The sequence below is a fragment of the Oncorhynchus clarkii genome, chromosome 6 (assembly GCF_045791955.1).
Source record: "Oncorhynchus clarkii lewisi isolate Uvic-CL-2024 chromosome 6, UVic_Ocla_1.0, whole genome shotgun sequence".
Taxonomy (NCBI): Eukaryota; Metazoa; Chordata; class Actinopteri; order Salmoniformes; family Salmonidae; genus Oncorhynchus; species Oncorhynchus clarkii.
The window spans coordinates 70,585,411-70,604,007 of NC_092152.1; the positions used below are offsets into that span (position 1 = coordinate 70,585,411).

At 41.1% G+C, this 18,597-nt stretch overlaps 1 protein-coding gene across 1 annotated transcript; it reads right to left on the bottom strand.

Annotated features, from left to right (window-relative positions):
- Positions 1 to 6,550: 6,550 nt before the first annotated feature.
- Positions 6,551 to 17,556, bottom strand: LOC139411544 (zinc transporter ZIP13-like). Its single transcript, XM_071158027.1, has 10 exons — positions 17,372 to 17,556; positions 16,046 to 16,393; positions 14,710 to 14,823; positions 12,586 to 12,719; positions 9,822 to 9,944; positions 9,501 to 9,590; positions 8,576 to 8,626; positions 8,212 to 8,344; positions 7,728 to 7,827; positions 6,551 to 7,575 (listed from the first exon to the last, which is right to left on the bottom strand). Exons 2-10 carry the CDS (start codon positions 16,368 to 16,370, stop codon positions 7,500 to 7,502), a joined length of 1,146 nt encoding a protein of 381 aa, XP_071014128.1. The 5' UTR covers positions 16,371 to 16,393; positions 17,372 to 17,556; the 3' UTR covers positions 6,551 to 7,499.
- Positions 17,557 to 18,597: the final 1,041 nt, after the last annotated feature.

Here is an 18,597-nt window from a genome sequence, read left to right on the forward strand (position 1 = left end):
GGGTAGTGATGCAATGCACTCTCTCTCCTCTCGGGTTTCAGTAGGATGGGAAGAAACTAAGCACTGGCAATAGATCTCCAGCAGGTTGTTCAATAATAATAAGAATCATAATAATAATACAAGGGGTAAATATGTATGATTTATTAAATTTGAATACATTGTGTTAATATACGAATTATATTATATGTATTATTAGTAGTATTATTGTTATTATTTGGGACATTGTGATCTGCTACAACTGTAAGGACCTGACACAGTTGTTTTACTATCATATTAAGTATATATTGGGCCATGTTTTATGTATCATGAAGAAACATGCACATGGACCACATGCTGGATCAAAACCTATTTGTAACCCAACTTATTTCATTTACAAGCCTTTTCTGTGCACAGTTGACAAACGCACTGAGACAGGTGCGAGCTGAAATTCAATTGAACCCACCAGAGCAATGATTGGTGACTTTGTTTACAGACTACCGCAATCCAGGTTTGATTGAATTGAGCCCACAGCCTTTCAATATAGTGAACGTTTCAATGTATAAAACAACATGGAGACACACTGACTAAGGGATTCCCAAGGCCTACATTAGTGCTCTCCAACCCTGTTCCTGGAGAGCTGTAGGTTTCCACTCCAACCCTAATCTAGCACACCTGATTCTAAGAATTCGCTGCTTGATAAACTAAACCAGGTTAGTCACAACTGGGATTGGAGTAAAAATCAACAGCAGGGTAGCTCTCCAGGAACAAGGTTGGAGACCCCTGGGCTACATGATAACAACATCAATGTTTAAGATGAATCAAACTGTATCCCTCATTTACTCAGGCTTAGCTGATCCAAAAACACTGCTAATGTACATCAAATAAACGTTTTACACAACTTTGGAGAGACATTCAATCAGTACTTCAGCACTGTTATGCTATATATCCACTTAGGGATAGGTTTTATCATTTACAATACAATGCAATAAGGTTATAAAAATGTTAATAAAATGTTATTACTTGAATAATTACATTGCTAATAGAGTAATTACATTGTTTTTACACAAGTATAAGAGCAATTTAGTGTAAAGTGTCACCAATGAAGTTTTGGGGACATATTCCTATTCAAAATTGTACATATGGGTCTCAATTGTTCATCTGAGGTAAAGGGAGGCAACGACAGCAATGGAAATCGGCACTTTGTTAAATAGTGCCAATAGTGCAAGAATAGATGTCCTTGAAAGACTTTACATGCATTGCTCATGCATTCATTTTCTCTGGGTATACTATGTGCAATACGTGATCCCTTTAAATACAACAAGATATCTAACATTTACATTGAACAAATGATACATAAGCCTTGTTCGAAGTGTGCCAGACTTGAGTTTGGAGGTTTGCTGATCTTGAACTGGACTTGTCTTTCCTAGGACCTAGAGGGAACAAGATCTATCTATCTCCTGTTAGATATGTTGTGCAATGTTTCGATAGATGATCAGAGAGGCAATTTATGTTCGAGGTCAACGGTGTTAAGTTCATGGATTTTCTCGCTTTGCAGTATAGGTTGTCATTCAAGTCTTGTTTATACCTGGCACTAACATGTGTCCTTTGTCCTGGTCTTGTCCTCATTCTACACATGGAATTAAAATGTCTCTCATATCTGTCCACTGTGTCCGCATTGTGACTTGATGTCTTGGTCCCTCCCCAAATGTAACTTATTTGACAGACTTTCTTTCAAAATAGTGTTTGTTTATTTTAAGACACAAATACATGCCATAAGTAAATGGTGCCACATGTCAATGATTTTAGAAGGTCTGATACTGATGATTTAAAAATGGTTTCACTGTCCAGATCCATCTACATTTGTAAGATATCCAGATACTATGGGAGAATCTCAATTGCATCCTCTCTACTCGCCTCCTCCTCAAAACCCATTGGAGGATGTCAGAGGGGAGGGACCTCTGGCTTTCTCATCCAATGGGTTTTAAGAAGGCAAGGCGAAAGCATGTGAGGAGTATTCAATTGAGATTCTTCCAATGTTTGCCTGACTACCTCCGGAGGTGGTCAGGAAGATCTGATCACAACCAGATCACAGTGCGTCTTTTAATCATCTACACCTGTCTGAAGATGTGGGCACAATCGGAATGTGGACAAGATCAGGATAAATGGTGCATGTTAGAACCAGGTATGAACAGAGATTCAGTGTCTTAACTCACAGGAAGGCTCCCACAGACAGTAGGCTTCTCACAGGACTAAGGAAGGTAATCTGCAGGGGAGTCGTTATGGCAACGGGCTCTTATCAAGAGTGAACAAACAATCAATACCCCCCTCCTCTGGCTCCCATTACATTTTAAGCCGGGACTCTTTGCTGCAGAACATGTGCTTACAGAAAATGTCTGTTTAGTGTGGAATTTTGTTTTGATTACATAGCATATTGTTGCATAATCTCCATATCGCCAAAGCTTTCAGTTACCATAACTTGTGAGCATGCAAATACCAAGGGTGAATACAGTGCCATTAGAAAGTATTCACACCCTTTGACTTTTTCCACATTTTGTTGTGTTACAGACTGAATTAAACACTTATTAAATTGAGGTTTTGTGTCACTGATGTACATACAATACCCCATAATGTGAAAGTGGAATAAAACATTTAAAAAAACATATTTACAAATGATTTAAAAATGAAAAGCTGAAATGTCTTGGGTCAATAACTTTTCAACCATTTTACGGCAAGCCTAAATAAGTTCAGGAGTAAACATGTGCTTAACAAGTCAAATAAACTGCATGGACTCTGTGCAATAATATGGTGGGGGGGGGGGGCAGACATTACATATCCCTTTGAGCATGATGCAGTTATTAACACTTAGAATGGTGTATCATTACATCCAGTCACTACAAAGATACAGGCACCCTTCCCAACTCAGTTACCGAAGAGGAAGGAAACCATTCAGGGATTTCACCATGGGGCTAATGGTGATTTTTTTTTTAAGTTTAATGACTGTGACAGGAGATAATGGAGGATGGATCAACAACATTGTACTTTAGCTACTCCACAATATGGACATAAATGACAGTGAAAAGGAAGCCTATACAGAATAAAAAATATTCCAAAACATGCATCCTGTTTGCGACAAGGCACTAAAGTAATACTGAAAAATAAAGTGGCAAAGAAATAAACTTTTTGTCCTGAATACAAAGCATTATGCTTGGGGCAAATCCAACACAACACAGTGTACAATTTCATATTCTCAAGCATGTTGGTGATTGCATCATGTCGTATGCTTGTCAACGGCAAGGAATAGGGAGTTTTTAGGGTAAAAAGAAATGGAATATGGTTAAGCACAGGCAAAATCCTAGAGGAAAACTTGGTTCCGTCAGCTTTCCAACAAACACTGGAAGACAAATTCACCTTTCAGCAGGACAACTACCTTAAACAAGGACAAATATAAACTCAGCAAAATAAGAAACGTCGCTTTTTTAGGACCCTGTTTTCCATGCTTGTTCAATGAACCATAAACAATTAATGAACATGCACCTGTGGAAGGGTCATTAAGACACTAACAGCTTACAGAGGGTAGGCAATTAAGGTCACAGTTATGAAAACGTAGGACACTAAGAAGACCTTTCTACTGACTCTGAAAAACAAAAGAAACATGCCCAGGGTCCCTGCTCATCTGCGTGAATGTGCCTTAGGCATGCTGCAAGGAGGCATGAGGACTGCAGCTGTGGCCAGGGCAATAAATTACAATGTCCGTACTGTGAGACGCCTACGACAGCGCTACAGGGAGACAGGATGGACAGCTGATCATCCTCGCAATGGCAGACCACATGTAACAACACCTGGACAGGACCGGTACATCCAAACATCACACCTGTGGGACAGGTACAGGATGGCAACAACAACTGTATGGTATGGCAACTGCACCGCCCTCAACCGTAAGGCTCTCCAGAGGGTAGTGAGGTCTGCACAACGCATCACCGGGGGCAAACTACCTGCCCTCCAGGACATCTACACCACCCGATGTCACAGGAAGGCCATAAAGATCATCAAGGACATCAACCACCCGAGCCACTGCCTGTTCACCCCGCTATCATCCAGAAGGCGAGGTCAGTACAGGTGCATCAAAGCTGGGACCGAGAGACTGAAAAACAGCTTCTATCTCAAGGCCATCAGACTGTTAAACAGCCACCACTAACACTGAGTGGCTGCTGCCAACACACTGACACTGACTCAACTCCAGCCACTTTAATAATGGGAATTGATGGGAAATGATGTAAATATATCACTAGCCACTTTAAACAATGCTACCTTATATAATGTTACTTACCCTACATTATTCATCTCATATGCATACGTATATACTGTACACTATATCATCGACTGTATCCTTATGTAATACATGTATCACTAGCCACTTTAAACTATGCCACTTTGTTTACATACTCATCTCATTTGTACATACTGTACTCGATACCATCTACTGTATCTTGCCTATGCTGCTCTGTACCATCACTCATTCATATATCCTTATGTACATATTCTTTATCCCCTTACACTGTGTACAAGACAGTAGTTTTGGAATTGTTAGTTAGATTACTTGTTATTACTGCATTGTCGGAACTAGAAGCACAAGCATTTCGCTACACTCGCATTAACATCTGCTAACCATGTGTATGTGACAAATAAAATTTGATTTGATTTGATTTTTTTTGAACTGCCCGAGTTACTCCAGGAATGCACAATCCCTCCATCAGTGCCCAGACTGTCCGCAATAGGCTGAGAGAGGCTGGACTAAGGGCTTGTCGGGCCTGTTCTAAGGCAGGTTCTCACCAGACATCACCAGCAACAACGTCACCTACAGGCACAAACCCACCGTCGCTGGACCAGACAGGACTGGCAAAAAGTGCTCTTCACTGACGAGTCGCGGTTTTGTTTCACCAGGGGTGATGGTCGGATTTGCGTTTATCGTCAAAGGAATGAGCGTTACACATAGGCCTGTACTCTGGAGCGGGATCGATTTGGAGGTGGAGGGTCTGTCATGGTCTGGGGCGGTGTGTCACAGCATCATCGGACTGAGCTTGTTGTCATTGAAGGCAATCTCAACACTGTGTTACAGGGAAGACATCCTCATCCCTCATGTGGTACCCTTCCTGCAGGCTCATCCTGACATGGCCCTTCAGCATGACAATGCCCCCAGCAACACTGCTCTTTCTGTGCATGATTTCCTGCAAGACAGGAATGTCCAGTGTTCTGCCATGGCCAACGAAGAGCCCAGATCTCAATCCCATTGAGCATGTCTGGGACCTGTTGGATTGGAGGGTGAGGGCTAGGGCCATTCCACCCAGAAATGTATGGGAACTTGCAGGTGCCTTGGTGGAAGAGTAGGGTAACATCTCACAGCAAGAACTGGCAAGTCTGGTGCAGTCCATGAGGAGATGCACTGCAGTACTTAAAGCAGCTGGTGGCCACACCAGATACTGACTGTTACTTTTGATTCCCCCCTTGTTCAGGTGCACATTATTCCACTTCTGTTAGTCATGTCTGTGGAACTTGTTCAGTTTGTCTCAGCTGCTGAATCTTACGGTCATACAAATACTTACGTTATGTTTGCTGAAAATAAAACACAGTTGACAGTGAGGATGTTTCCTTTTTTGCTGAGTTTACACAAGTTGCTTACCAAGACGTCATTGAATGTTCCCGAGTGGCCTAGTTACAGTTGACTTTAATCTAATTTAAAATCTATGGCAAGATTTGAAAATGGCTGTCTAGCGATGATCAACATGAGATTGAAAAAAAATAAAATAGGCAAATATAGTACAATCCAGGTGTGCAAAGCTTAGACTTATCCAGAGACAGCTGTAAATCGCTGCCAAATGTGTTTAACAGACTCAGGGGATTGGATACTTATAATCAAGACAGTGATTTAATTTTCCTATATATACATTTTTTTTTAAACTTTGACATGAGTACTGTCATTCCCCCCCACTAATTTCAATACCACTTTGTAACAAACGTGTGAAAAAAAATCAAGGGGCTTGAATACTTTCTGAAAGCACTGTATATAGTAAAATCAAGGGGTTTGAATACTTTCTGAAAGCACTGTATATAGTAAAATCAAGGGGTTTGAATACTTTCTGAAAGCACTGTATATAGTAAAATCAAGGGGTTTGAATACTTTCTGAAAGCACTGTATATAGTAAAATCAAGGGGTTTGAATACTTTCTGAAAGCACTGTATATAGTAAAATCAAGGGGTTTGAATACTTTCTGAAAGCACTGTATATAGTAAAATCAAGGGGTTTGAATACTTTCTGAAAGCACTGTATATAGTAAAATCAAGGGGTTTGAATACTTTCTGAAAGCACTGTATATAGTAAAATCAAGGGGTTTGAATACTTTCTGAAAGCACTGTATATAGTAAAATCAAGGGGTTTGAATACTTTCTGAAAGCACTGTATATAGTAAAATCAAGGGGTTTGAATACTTTCTGAAAGCACTGTATATAGTAAAATCAAGGGGTTTGAATACTTTCTGAAAGCACTGTATATAGTCAAATCAAGGCCACACAAAAATATTTTGCATAATATATTTTATTACATTTCTAAATCATAGTTTCCTTAACAATTAAGCTATCATTATAATTAAGGAGTTCCAAATATATCTGTTTGAGTGTCTCTCCAAAATTAGCATTGTATACAATTGAAAAATACACCATATTTTTTGCTTGAATATACATCAATGTAACAGATTAACCCTACACAAAAAGCAAATGGTGTGTGTGTGTGATGGAAATCGTAACAGAATTTGACAAAAACATTGCACCATGTTACTTTCTGAAATACTTCAATAAATACTAGGCAGTACAAGCAGATACAGAAACCAATAAGATACAAATATAAATTAGCCTGAAAGAGGAAAACAAAAAGTAACACATGAGCATACAATTTGAAGAATGTAAGGAAATGTGTATGCATTTTAGTATGGTAAAGCCATGTGAGATTAAGTTTATACAGCATGCATGAGCTGCTCATATGTGTCTGATAAGACCTGTTTGAGTCTGTGCATACATGGAATAAAACAGAATGAGACAGTGTCTGCCCATTATGGTCTGATGCCCTCAGATAATCCAGTCACTTCCATGAAAGCTTCAACAAGCTTTCTCTGGCTCTCCTGCCATTTCAGAATGTCTGTCTCTGGGTTTAGCACATTCGTGTCCACACAGACAGTAGTCAGAGATCAGCAGACAAGATGGACACAGTTGGTCTAGAGTCCTGATAGAAAAAGCAAGTATCATGATTCAAGGTGCCGTTCTGATTGCCAGATCACTTCCATGTTGATGATAGGATGTTTTGGCACTAGGTGGAGTATTAAAAATAGTTCCATAAAAATAAATAAAAAAAGGCAATGGAGTACAATCTGAGGACTTAAAACTGTATAGAAAGGGGGATTGTTTCCCAGTCCAGTGAATGTTGCTGTGATGTTTTCAATTATATTTTGGTAACGCAGGCATGTCTTTTGAGCTCAATCCACTACGGCAGACAAGACGGCCATGACGGCAATGCCACAGCACAGGAGCAGGATCTGCAACAGGGAGTGTCTGGAAAAACAGATTCTTATTATTTTTTTGCTTCAGTGTCTGCCCATTCATTTTCATATTAGTGTAACACTTTTTCCCCCTCTGCATATTTAGTCTCTTAGTGGGTATTTGCATGGTGGTCAGTAGCTGTCCAGACTGACCAGTGTACATACCCGAGGCTAGTCTCCTCCAAAAGGTCAGGCACCACGTTGACCAGGGCTATGTAAAGGAAGCCTCCCGAGGAGAATGGTAAGATCCACGCTGTTGCATTTTCTACACAGGATGAAGTGGAATGAATGAGACATTTGGTTTGGCTTCATAATTTAAAAAAAAAAATGTCATGCTGCTTGGAGGCCAAAGCACTGAAGGCTATGTGGTTCCTTGATAGCCTATACCAAGGGTGTGGACAGTTCGACATGGGCAGGCGCTCACCGGAGCGGAGTACCAGCACTTACTGGTCTACTGCTTTAGCTCCTGCACCTCCTATAGAATATTAAATCAGAAGTATTGTGGATCTCTTGCACCTAGATATAAAACAGTACCGGTACCCAAAATAAGTACGGTTCCTTATTTCAGTCCAAGTCGAGCACTTGGTGTGGAGCTGTAGTTTCAGTGCTCTGCTGCTGTTTTGTATATGAAGGATGCTAGGTGGCTCACCTGTCCCTCTGGGAGACTGGGCGCACAGGGCGAAACAGGCCCCCAGCACCCCTCCCAGGGCTGTGGATAGCTGCATGCGGGCGGCACTCCAGCGGTCAAACCCTGCACGCAGCAGGATGGCAAAGTCACCAACCTAAAGATGAGCAAACATGTAGTAAGCAATGCGTCACAGATTCACATAAGCAATGTGTCACAGAGCCCATTTATGTAAGCAAAAAAAGATAGGGATATCAACTAGAACTGAATCAATTCATGACTCAAAAAAACAGTCAAAATTAGCTTTCAACAACATAAGTGTGTTACAAAAAAAAAAAGATACAAAAAAATAGGTCACATCCCCTAAAAATAGCGAGTTTGAACTTACCTCATGGGGGATTTCATGGAGCAGGATGGCAAAGGTGGTGAGACACCCAACCTGTCAGGAAATACACATAACATGTCTCTGATCAGGCTCTAAAAAATATATACTGTACAAGACATGTTTCCGATTCTAAACTAAAACACTGATAACGCCTCTCCTGTACTACATTACAGTGTGTATACATGACAATGTTTGTTTCATGGATCCAACTGAGCTTCTACTTTGATAAACTCCATCACGCCTGCATATAGAAATATGAGTGCAGATAGAAACCAAAATAAGTGGGATGCCCATGTGTGTGAGCGATGTAGAGAAATCTAGCTAGTTTACTTCCTCTCTGGCAAACTCTCCCTTTGGCTCATGCTGTTAGCCTTATGCCTCTCCAGCTGGACTTTCTCCCCCACAACCGTGGGTAATGTAATCATTTTTATATATCAGAAAATAGCGAGGTATGGTGTCCAATGTCCTGACTCAATGTTCTGTACTGTAATAATGACAATACCGTAATTAGTATTAAAAGCATAGAATTGTGTTGTTGAAACTAGTCTCTTAAGCAGGGGTGCAGTATCATGCCCATAGTGGACGGAGCTGAGAATAGTGAATGTTATGGCTAAGTGCGAGCTGATACAGATATCTACAAGTCTGCCAAGGGGGTTGGGTCCTCTGCCAATCATGGTCATGAGATGGGCATGAGCCTCTCAAATGCCAAAACAACCACCTTCCATAACATAGTACAGACTACGTACAGTACTAAGTCGGCTCTGTTGAAGTATTGTATGCATTGTTTATGACCAAGTTGCATTTTGTTGAAATGTTGGCATTGAAATTAGTTAGTGCTATTAGGTTTAATTCACATGTATTAAAAACCCACACATGGTGACTATTTAATATAGAGCACCTGGACAGACTGTTCTGCAGACTAACTCACCTTCCTGCTGACCAGGAAGCTCCCTGCCACAGCCAGGCCATGGGTGAAGTTGTCAATGCAGTTGGCCAGCAGGTTCAAGTACCCACTCGTCTGCCAGATAGACACACAGAACCAAGTCTGTACAGGTTAACATTCAAAGGATCCCACAGCTGACTCACGCTGAAGTCATATACATAAAGCTAAAGGGGTTACTTAGTACAGAGGATTTCATTTTGGTGGCTCTTAAGCAATGGAGACTTCCAGATTCTTCTCCCTTTTGTCATTTACATATGGCTTGGGATATTGTTCATTTTAACGTCAGACAAACTTTACCCAACTTACCTTTATTTTCTTTGGCACTTGCTGCAAGCTGCTTTTTGTCTTGCAGGACGAGCGCCACGTATCAGAATGGTGCCCATTGATGTGGGACAACGCCTCACTACTGGAGTCTGAGCTATGGGAGGTCTGAGGAGAAGGGGTGACAAAAAACAAACAGGTATTAGCCCAATCAGCAGGAAATTCTAAAGCATGCAAAGGTTTACATAGTACACTACACACATTCCATTGAATCAACCTACAGTACTGTGTTTCCTCTATGTCACCCATAGCTTCTCTCCTCCAACCACATTAGCCTAAAATTCCTGCCGCAGTCGTCACATCTTCCACTGAATTTGCGTGCTTTGAACAAAAAACAAACTCATTCTACCTCAGGCCATTCTCCTTCCCAGAGCAGGGCTGACTTCCCCGTTCCTTCCTCGTTTAGAGCCATTTACAGTACGGCGGCATTTAATAGTCAAATTAAATGAGGGAAATATCCTGCTGTATTCTAAATGTGGCTGGGAAATGTTTTCCATTTTTGTAACCGAACCACAAGCAAGAAGTCAAACTATAAATATCTTCTCAAATATCAATCGGTCTCCTAATGTGTGAGTGGGCTGGTTAATTAAGGGAGAGTTTGACACCAGGTGATTCATGACCCATGTCTCTAAATTGAATAGTAGCGGCATCTTGATAGACATCGAAACATGCTTGATAAGACTCCATTTGTGGAATTAGTACTGATCTACCCCGAGTCTCACTATCCACCCCTGAACACTCTCCCCTGGCCTCTCTGAAGTAGATGTAGCAGCTGCTTCCTCCCAATCTCTATAAATAGCTACAATGAATGAGCCCAGACATGGATGCCAATCTTCCTCCTCCTGAGCAAAAGAGAAGGAAGAGGAAAGTGGTACACACACACACCTTTTGCGAGATGTATGGGGCACAAGGATAAGAAACAGATATACCTGAAATTAAACTAAGAATTATCTCTTGTATAACAGAACATTTTAGCATATGGGATCACAAATGCAGTATGATTAAAAGTGCTGGTTTTCATTCGTACCTTTCCATCAGCAACTTAGAGTTGACTATATCAGTGAAATAAAATTGATAAAAAAAAGGAAGCCTACAGACATTAAGGCCTTCAAAAGACTGCAGTTGTGTACCTCTGTTTTACATACTCCACAAGAAGCTCTCCCATATCTACAGAGCAGAGAACATCTCAACTCATCTAAATCCACACTGTCAGACAGGGAAAACACACCACCCAAAACCACTCCATACCCCTATATGCCAAAACATCAAAAGAATCCCGAAGCTAATACTCTGCACTAATACCCCTCCAAATCCCATATGAAAAAGGGTCTCACTGGTATTAGAGAAATGGAGGGGAGATAGAATACAGCTTTGATCCCAAGCGTGTCTAGCAGATAGACACTCAGGGCTATGGCACAATGGGTCGCTGCATCAGTAACCACGTTTCCATCCAGATTAAAGTTATACCGTATACAAAAAAAAAATCATCATGACAGCTGGGATGGAAACAGGAAGTGTCGGTACAATTTCATTATTGCTTGATCGACAAGGTGGGGATCTTTTTGTGTCGGTAAAATGAATTACTCACATTGCGGTGGAAACAATTTATTGAGTAATTGTTGATAGAATTACCATAATGTCGAGGTAAATTTGAAGTCACGCAATGCTATGTTGAATGGTCCTCCTACTACAACTAGAAAAAGCTTGCCCAGTTTATTAGGCTTCAGATGAAAGAAGTTATGATGAACTTCACAGGGTGGTGCACAGTCATGAGCCTAATGCTCCTTTCCAATAAATTGAGGATATTACTTTGTATGCTAGTGAGATTATCTGTGCTTAGCTGCCGATTGATTGGGAGTCCCATAGGGCGGCGCACAATTGGCCCAGCGTCGTCCGGGTTTGGCCGGGGTAGGCCGTCACTGTAAATAAGAATTTGTTCTTAACTGACATTCCATTCCCAGTTAGTTGTTTTTTTTAGTCGGTACATGACAAACTTTAGCACCAAAGTGGTTTCTATGTACACTGCATCACAGCCTTTTATCCACAACACAACCGTTTGATAGAAACAAACCTCTGGAGGGAAAATGTGAAAAATAAACTATTTTAAATGCATATTTTATAATATTCACATGAACATCTGTCACAAATTGGATGGAAACCTAGCTTATGACATTTGTTTGACTCACTTATTTTCCATTTGGACTCAAACTCCACTTATAAAGTTATAAACAAGACCATTCTGGGAGATTCCCATTCGGCCAGAATGTGTCATTACAGCACTGTTTATTCATTACCTTAAGATTGTTGAAGTTAAAATGCTAATGATTCATCACTGAAGAGTAGAATAAAAACTGATTGTGGTTTATTCAGCCACAACATTATCAAACAACCTAATGTGCCTTGTTTAAGTTTAGATCAGAGTTATCCACTGAAGACCAGCTCAGATCAAACAGAAAGCCCTAGATAGAGCCAACTGATCCACTAGCCACCCCACCGCATGGAAGAGCAGTGCCACTTTGGTACCAGTGAAGGGATTAAAGAGCATTGGTGCACTGGACACACCTAAACAAATATGAGGGTTTCAGCATATGGGATGAGGTGTGTAATTACATGCTTGACATTCACCTTCTTTGGAAAGACATGCCCACTATCTTTAAATAATTTTGGGCTATTAAAGAGTTGACTTCACTCTGTTGCGCTTCATTTGATGTAGACAACATGGAAAATACAACAGCATTGAACTACTCACAGGGACATGCTGGCTGTTACCAATGGAGTCCTCCTGGCTGTTCTCATCTGGGAACATATTCTCCAGGAGAAGGAAGGACAGCATGCCCATGATAACCCACAGGCCCTGGGTCCTGTAGTGGAGCTGGCTCTCGTCTGAACACAGGGAGGATGGAAGAGACATAAAAATGGAGCCTCTCTCACACTAACAGGGATGACAAACTAATTGGAAATCTTTCTCTAGGATTGCATGGTGACCCCCTTCCACATGGATCAGTGGAATGCAGGCATGGCTTAGGTTTGCTCATCATCACCACTGAGGACATCACAAGTCAGCAAAGCATTTTAAAGTGTATTTCTACATGACAACCAGAGGACCTCAGGTTAGGGAAACTTAATCCTGGGCCACATCAAGTTGCCAAACGTTGTAGATAGAAATGCCATGAATAGAGCTGACATGATTCCTTACTATTTACATCAGTGTTTCTCAACTCCAGTACCCCCAACAGTACACATTTTTGTTGTAGCCCCAGACAAGCACACCATATTCATATCATCGAGGGTTTGATTTAAATCAGGTGTACTTTTCCAGGGTTACAATAAAAAAAATATAGGTTGGGGTACTGGAGTTTGGAAACAGTGCTCTAGATGACAGAGAGGCATGTCTGTTTACATATCATTACACAGGTGCACCTTGTGCTGGGACAATAAAAGGCCACTAAAATCATCAGTTTTGTCATAACAATGCCACAGTCCAAGTTCAGGGAGTGTGCAATTGGCATGCTGACAGCAGGAAAGTCCACCAGAGCTGTTGCCAGCTCACTACCATAAGCCAACACTCCAACATCATTTTAGAGAACGTGGCAGTATGTCCAAATGATCGCAACTGCAGAATATGTGTAAGCACAGCAGCACAGGACCTCCACATCCGGCTTCTTCACCTGCGGGATCGTCTGAGACCAGCCACCGGATGAAACTGTGGTTTTGCACAATTGTAGAATTTCTGCACAATCTGCATGCTCGTTGTCCTCACAAAAGGTCTTGACCTGAGTGCAGTTTTCCGTCGTAACAGACTTCAATGGGAAAATGCTTACCTTCAGTGCCCCATGGTGGCGGTGGGGTTATGGTATGGGAAGCCATAAGCTACGGACAACTAACCCAATTGCATTTTATCAATGGCAATTTAAATGCACAGCGATATCGTGATGAGATCCTGAGGCCCATTATCATGCCATTCATCAGGTGCCATCACCTCATGTTTCTGCATGAAAAGGCACAGCCCCATGTTGCAAGGACCTGTACACAATCCCTGGAAGCTGAACATGTCCCAATTCTTCCATGGCCTGCATACCCACCAGACATATCACCCTTTAAGCATGTTTGGGATGCTCTGGATCAATGTTTACAACAGGGTGTTCCAGTTCCCGCCAATATCCAGCAACTTAGCACAGCCATTGAAGAGGAGTGGGACAACATTCCATAGGCCACAATCAACAGCCTGATCAACTCTATGCGGAGGAGATGTGTCGCACTGCAATCGGTAAATGGTTAGTATCACACCAGATACTAACTGGTTTTCTGACTCATTCCCTTAACTTTTTTTTAAAGATAGCTGTGACCAATAACTGCATATCTGTATTCCTAGTCATGTGAAATCTATAGATTATAATTATTTTAAAATCAACTGTAACTCAGTAAAGTCTTTGAAAGTGTTGCATTTATATTTTAGTTTAGTTTATATGTTTGCACTAAAACAACTTTGAAGAGTCATTGTAAAATGCTATATTTGACTTTTTTTTTTAAAATTGACAGGAATATCTGCACTTCCAACATTCACTTATTCAAAAAATAAATGTGGTACCCTGGGAATGTTAGCTGTCATTCCCTGTCTGGCTCTGTCAGCTTGAAAAGTGTCGAAATAAACTGTTTTCGCAAACAGCCTATCTTCACAATATTGCTGACATGTCAGAAAAGTGATATGCAAGCCTATGTACACACAGGAATTCCACTGGTCTGTGTGAAGGGTCAGAAGAGGTATACTGGTGGGGGGAAATAAGCACAGGCAATTTAAAATGGGGATGTCTCCAGGAGGGATAAGGATGGGGATAGAAAGAACAGAAGGGTGCCTGAGAGAAAGTTGACCCACCTGGGCTGCAGGAGTGGGAATGTGCCCAAGCCTCCGGGAGCAAGTGGAGGAACACGTCACCCAAGAGACCACCAATGGCAAAGCTCAGAAGCTGCTTTAGCTTCCGACAGCCAGCTGGAAACACAAAGTGTAACAAGAGATGGTAATTATGAAAAGTTTAGTTGAGGTAGGCTGTATCAGCCATGACATACAAAGTGCTGGTTCTTCTTACAGGCTTCATTTAAAATAAACCTACGTAATAAGTGATTTTCTACTTTAGCTTTCAAATTAAGAGCCATTACATGTTTGTCTATTTAAACATTTTCATATTTTCATGAAGTATGACTTAATGATGACTATGACTGAATTAAAGAAATAGGCCTACTGGGTAATTTCTCGATAGAAAAAATAGATCCAATATATTCAAACTTCTGAACGAACAGCTTCAGAGAATGCAATTGCCATTGCAATGATATTACAAGATGGCATTAGTGATTTGACTTCTCTTTCCTTACCAATACTAATAAGCACAAAGGACCAAGACAGGCAAAAGCCAGTGCCCTTCAGTGTTAATTGTGTTTTCTGAGATGTGTTGAAATGCAATACAGAGGCCTGGTTTCTCTTCTTTGAGTTTAGAATACAGCATGGAAATGAGGACACACCCAATTCAGCACCATTTCCATATTTGTCCATCTAGGCTTATGTCAGTGATACCAGAGAAAGTAATTCTGTAGGTAACAAAAAAATAAAAATACTGATTTAATACAAACTTGTCCTAAAACAAACACAGCAGGATTTGGGTGAGCCAAAAGCATAATCCAACAGTGCAAATGAATCAGTGAGATGTGACCATAATTTAACAGTTTTTAACACTATATGCACATAAATAGTACCGGTATCTCACATGGATAAATACTCAAGGCAACAAGAAAAAAAAAAGAAATCAGCAACACAGCTTTGGAGGTAGTGACTGTGGCCTCGGTATAGGCTGTGTTTAAAAGGGTGTGGTCATGCAGAGTTCAAAACCACATGGTTCATCTCATTAGCAGCAGTTTCCTCACCAGGGAAAAATAGAGGGGCTATTGCTCTACATTTAAATGGCTCTTCAGAAAAAACGATGCAGAACATTTTATTTTATGATAAATGTATGCCCAGCTCACAAGGGCCCCTTGATAATGTGAGGCATTTGCCTCTTATGCCTAATGGTAAGTCACCCTGAGGTAGCCTACAGTGACTGTTTAATTACACGTGTGGTGATCAAGGCCTATCCAGTGTGGCTCATTTTCAGAAGAAAGAGAAGGCCTACATTAGTCTGGCTAACAGCAAGGCTCACATATCAGTTTAGGTCACAACTTACCCACTGTCTTGAGGGCCTCTCCTGCCTCAATAGGAATAACAAGAAGGGGGAAAATTCCAGTGAGGCCTATAGCAACAGACCCAACCAGAGAGCAGAGCCAGACATTGGCACGTTCACTTGCAAAGAAGTCGGCTAAGGCCCGGAAGCCTAGGAGCTCATCTGGAAGCCCTGGGCCTGATCCAGCAGCTGTGGCTGTGGCATGAGCCATGGCTGCCTGGGACATCTTCTTACCACTGGATGCCCCTCTGGATGAGACGACCAGCAGGGCAACACCAGTGAACTGTGCAGCCAACGCCCAGCTGGGCCTACCACCTCCTGATTTCATCCGTCCCTCGTTCCAGAGAGCACCTGCAACCAACAAGGACAATGTTGCAAGATGGAGAGGTCATCATAGAATGTAGATAAGAATGCATGTTGTCTTAACATATATGCTTTCTCAAACAAATTTTATGCACATTCACTGCCAAGCAGTTTGTATAGACATTTAATGGGTGACGATAGACTAAAAATGGACAGGACAAAATGCATCCCTTGGTAGGGTAGTCATTCCACAAAAACAGATGGAAAAAGTGCTCCACGAGCAACTGCTTAGGTCTGCTAATATCTAAGAAAACGTGTCTAAGGGGCCCTATTTCACAGCATTTTGACTTGAACTAAATCAAATATCTAAAAATATTATTATATTAACTTTATATGGTTGTGTGTGATACCCTGTCTACACGCCAGCGTCGCATTTTGAATGTGTCCATCAGAGCGCTGTTCACCGTCGACGAAACTCACACATTTAAGGGAGAAAGACAACACTAAAAAGTTGGAAGCTGTTGTGGAGACTTCGCAAACATGGCTTGCAGGAACAAGTTAAATGCATGTTTACTTCAACGATAGATATAGGATGCTGATATCTTGTTGTGATGCTCGCGCAGTAAAAGTTATGACATAGCACAAGCGAATGTTCCGGAAAGGCCCAAACATTTTAACATTGATGAATTGTAACAATTTGTAGACCAGATAACATTAGTTAATGTACTCACTGTAGCAACTGCTGTATCTGCTACGTTAGATATGCATGTATTTAGCTAGTTAGGTGAATTTTGTTTTTACTTTGCCAAAAAACAGTAGCCTATCAGTTATTTAATTCGCCCTGCTACTTGGAAAGTTCTGGCTGTCTACAAACAAACTCTATAACAAGCTTAACTAGCCAAGCCTAGCATTTCAAGCCTTGAAAGTTTAAGTCAACTAGTTTGGATTGCTAAAATCACGCAGTCATTATAGAAGAAAAACTACATAAATAATGTGACATAAGAAAAAAACGATAATATATTTTACCCTGTTGTGATTCCTGAAGTTCTTGCACCAGTGTGTCCCTGCCATCCAGCTCCGTGAGGCAGGCTAGATAGAGCCGTTGTTCCACTCTCCAGCTGATGCTGCAGATAACTAACTACTTGTTTGCTACAGCCAACATTCCTGCCACGGCTTCCACTTTTCCAGAGGAGCCACGTCACCGGAAGTGTATTTTTATTCCTGACAGCATGGCCCGGATTTGGATGAGAGGGAGGGATGAAATGTAGTTTAGGTTTATGGGGTCTATTCATCAGGGAAACCGTTTAAACGGGACGGACCTACCCAATAGAAACTCACTTTTGCCGTTTAGAGTAAACGGTTGCTGTTGCCAAACGTTTTGCAACAGACGAAACGTTACTTTTTTGTAATTGAGCTAGGCAAGTCAGAGGAAGAACGACAGATTTTTACCTTGTCAGCTCGGGGATTCGATCCAGCAGTTTCAGTTACTGGCACAACGCGCTAACCACTAGACTACCTGCCGCCCAACGCTGCAATGATTACACCCCAGATGTGGCATTTGCCTGCAATGCTTCTGTTTCATTTGTGAAAAGTTCACTATAGTAGAAGTACAATTAATGACAGATTTTTTTTTTTTTTAAGTACAAGTACTACTTTACAGTAACGAGAGTATATTTGTAATTAGTTACTTTACACCTCTGCCTTAAGTAGTAGCCTATAAGGTAATCTCAAAATATTGTATTTATTTATTTAACTAGGCAAGTCAGTTAAGAACAAATTATTATTTATAATGACAGCCTACCCCGGGCCAAACTCCAACGATGTTGGACGCCACCCTATGGGACTCCCAATCACTGTGATGGTTGTATGGGGACTTTGTTTATGGCTCTATCACTTCCTATGTGTCAAAGGAACTGAACCGAAAAGGAATGAAAGCATAAACAAAAGATATACAAAATATAGTTCTCACACAAAAATCATCTAATTGGACTGTATTCTATATACGTCCAATGTTCTGGCAAAATTACTATCATGGCATTTTCTCTAATGCCATATCTAGGGTTTTCCTACTTGGTGTGTTGCTTAGGCACTATCCTAAGTTGATAATTATATGATAAGTTTACAGCTGTAAGGCACTAGTTTTGGGCAGTCTGCAGGGATGACCTATGGACTTCTGGGAAGAAAACTGGTGAGTGCTGTAGAGTCAAAGGCCTAGAAGTAAATGTTCAACTTTAATAAGGCTGGTATTTTGC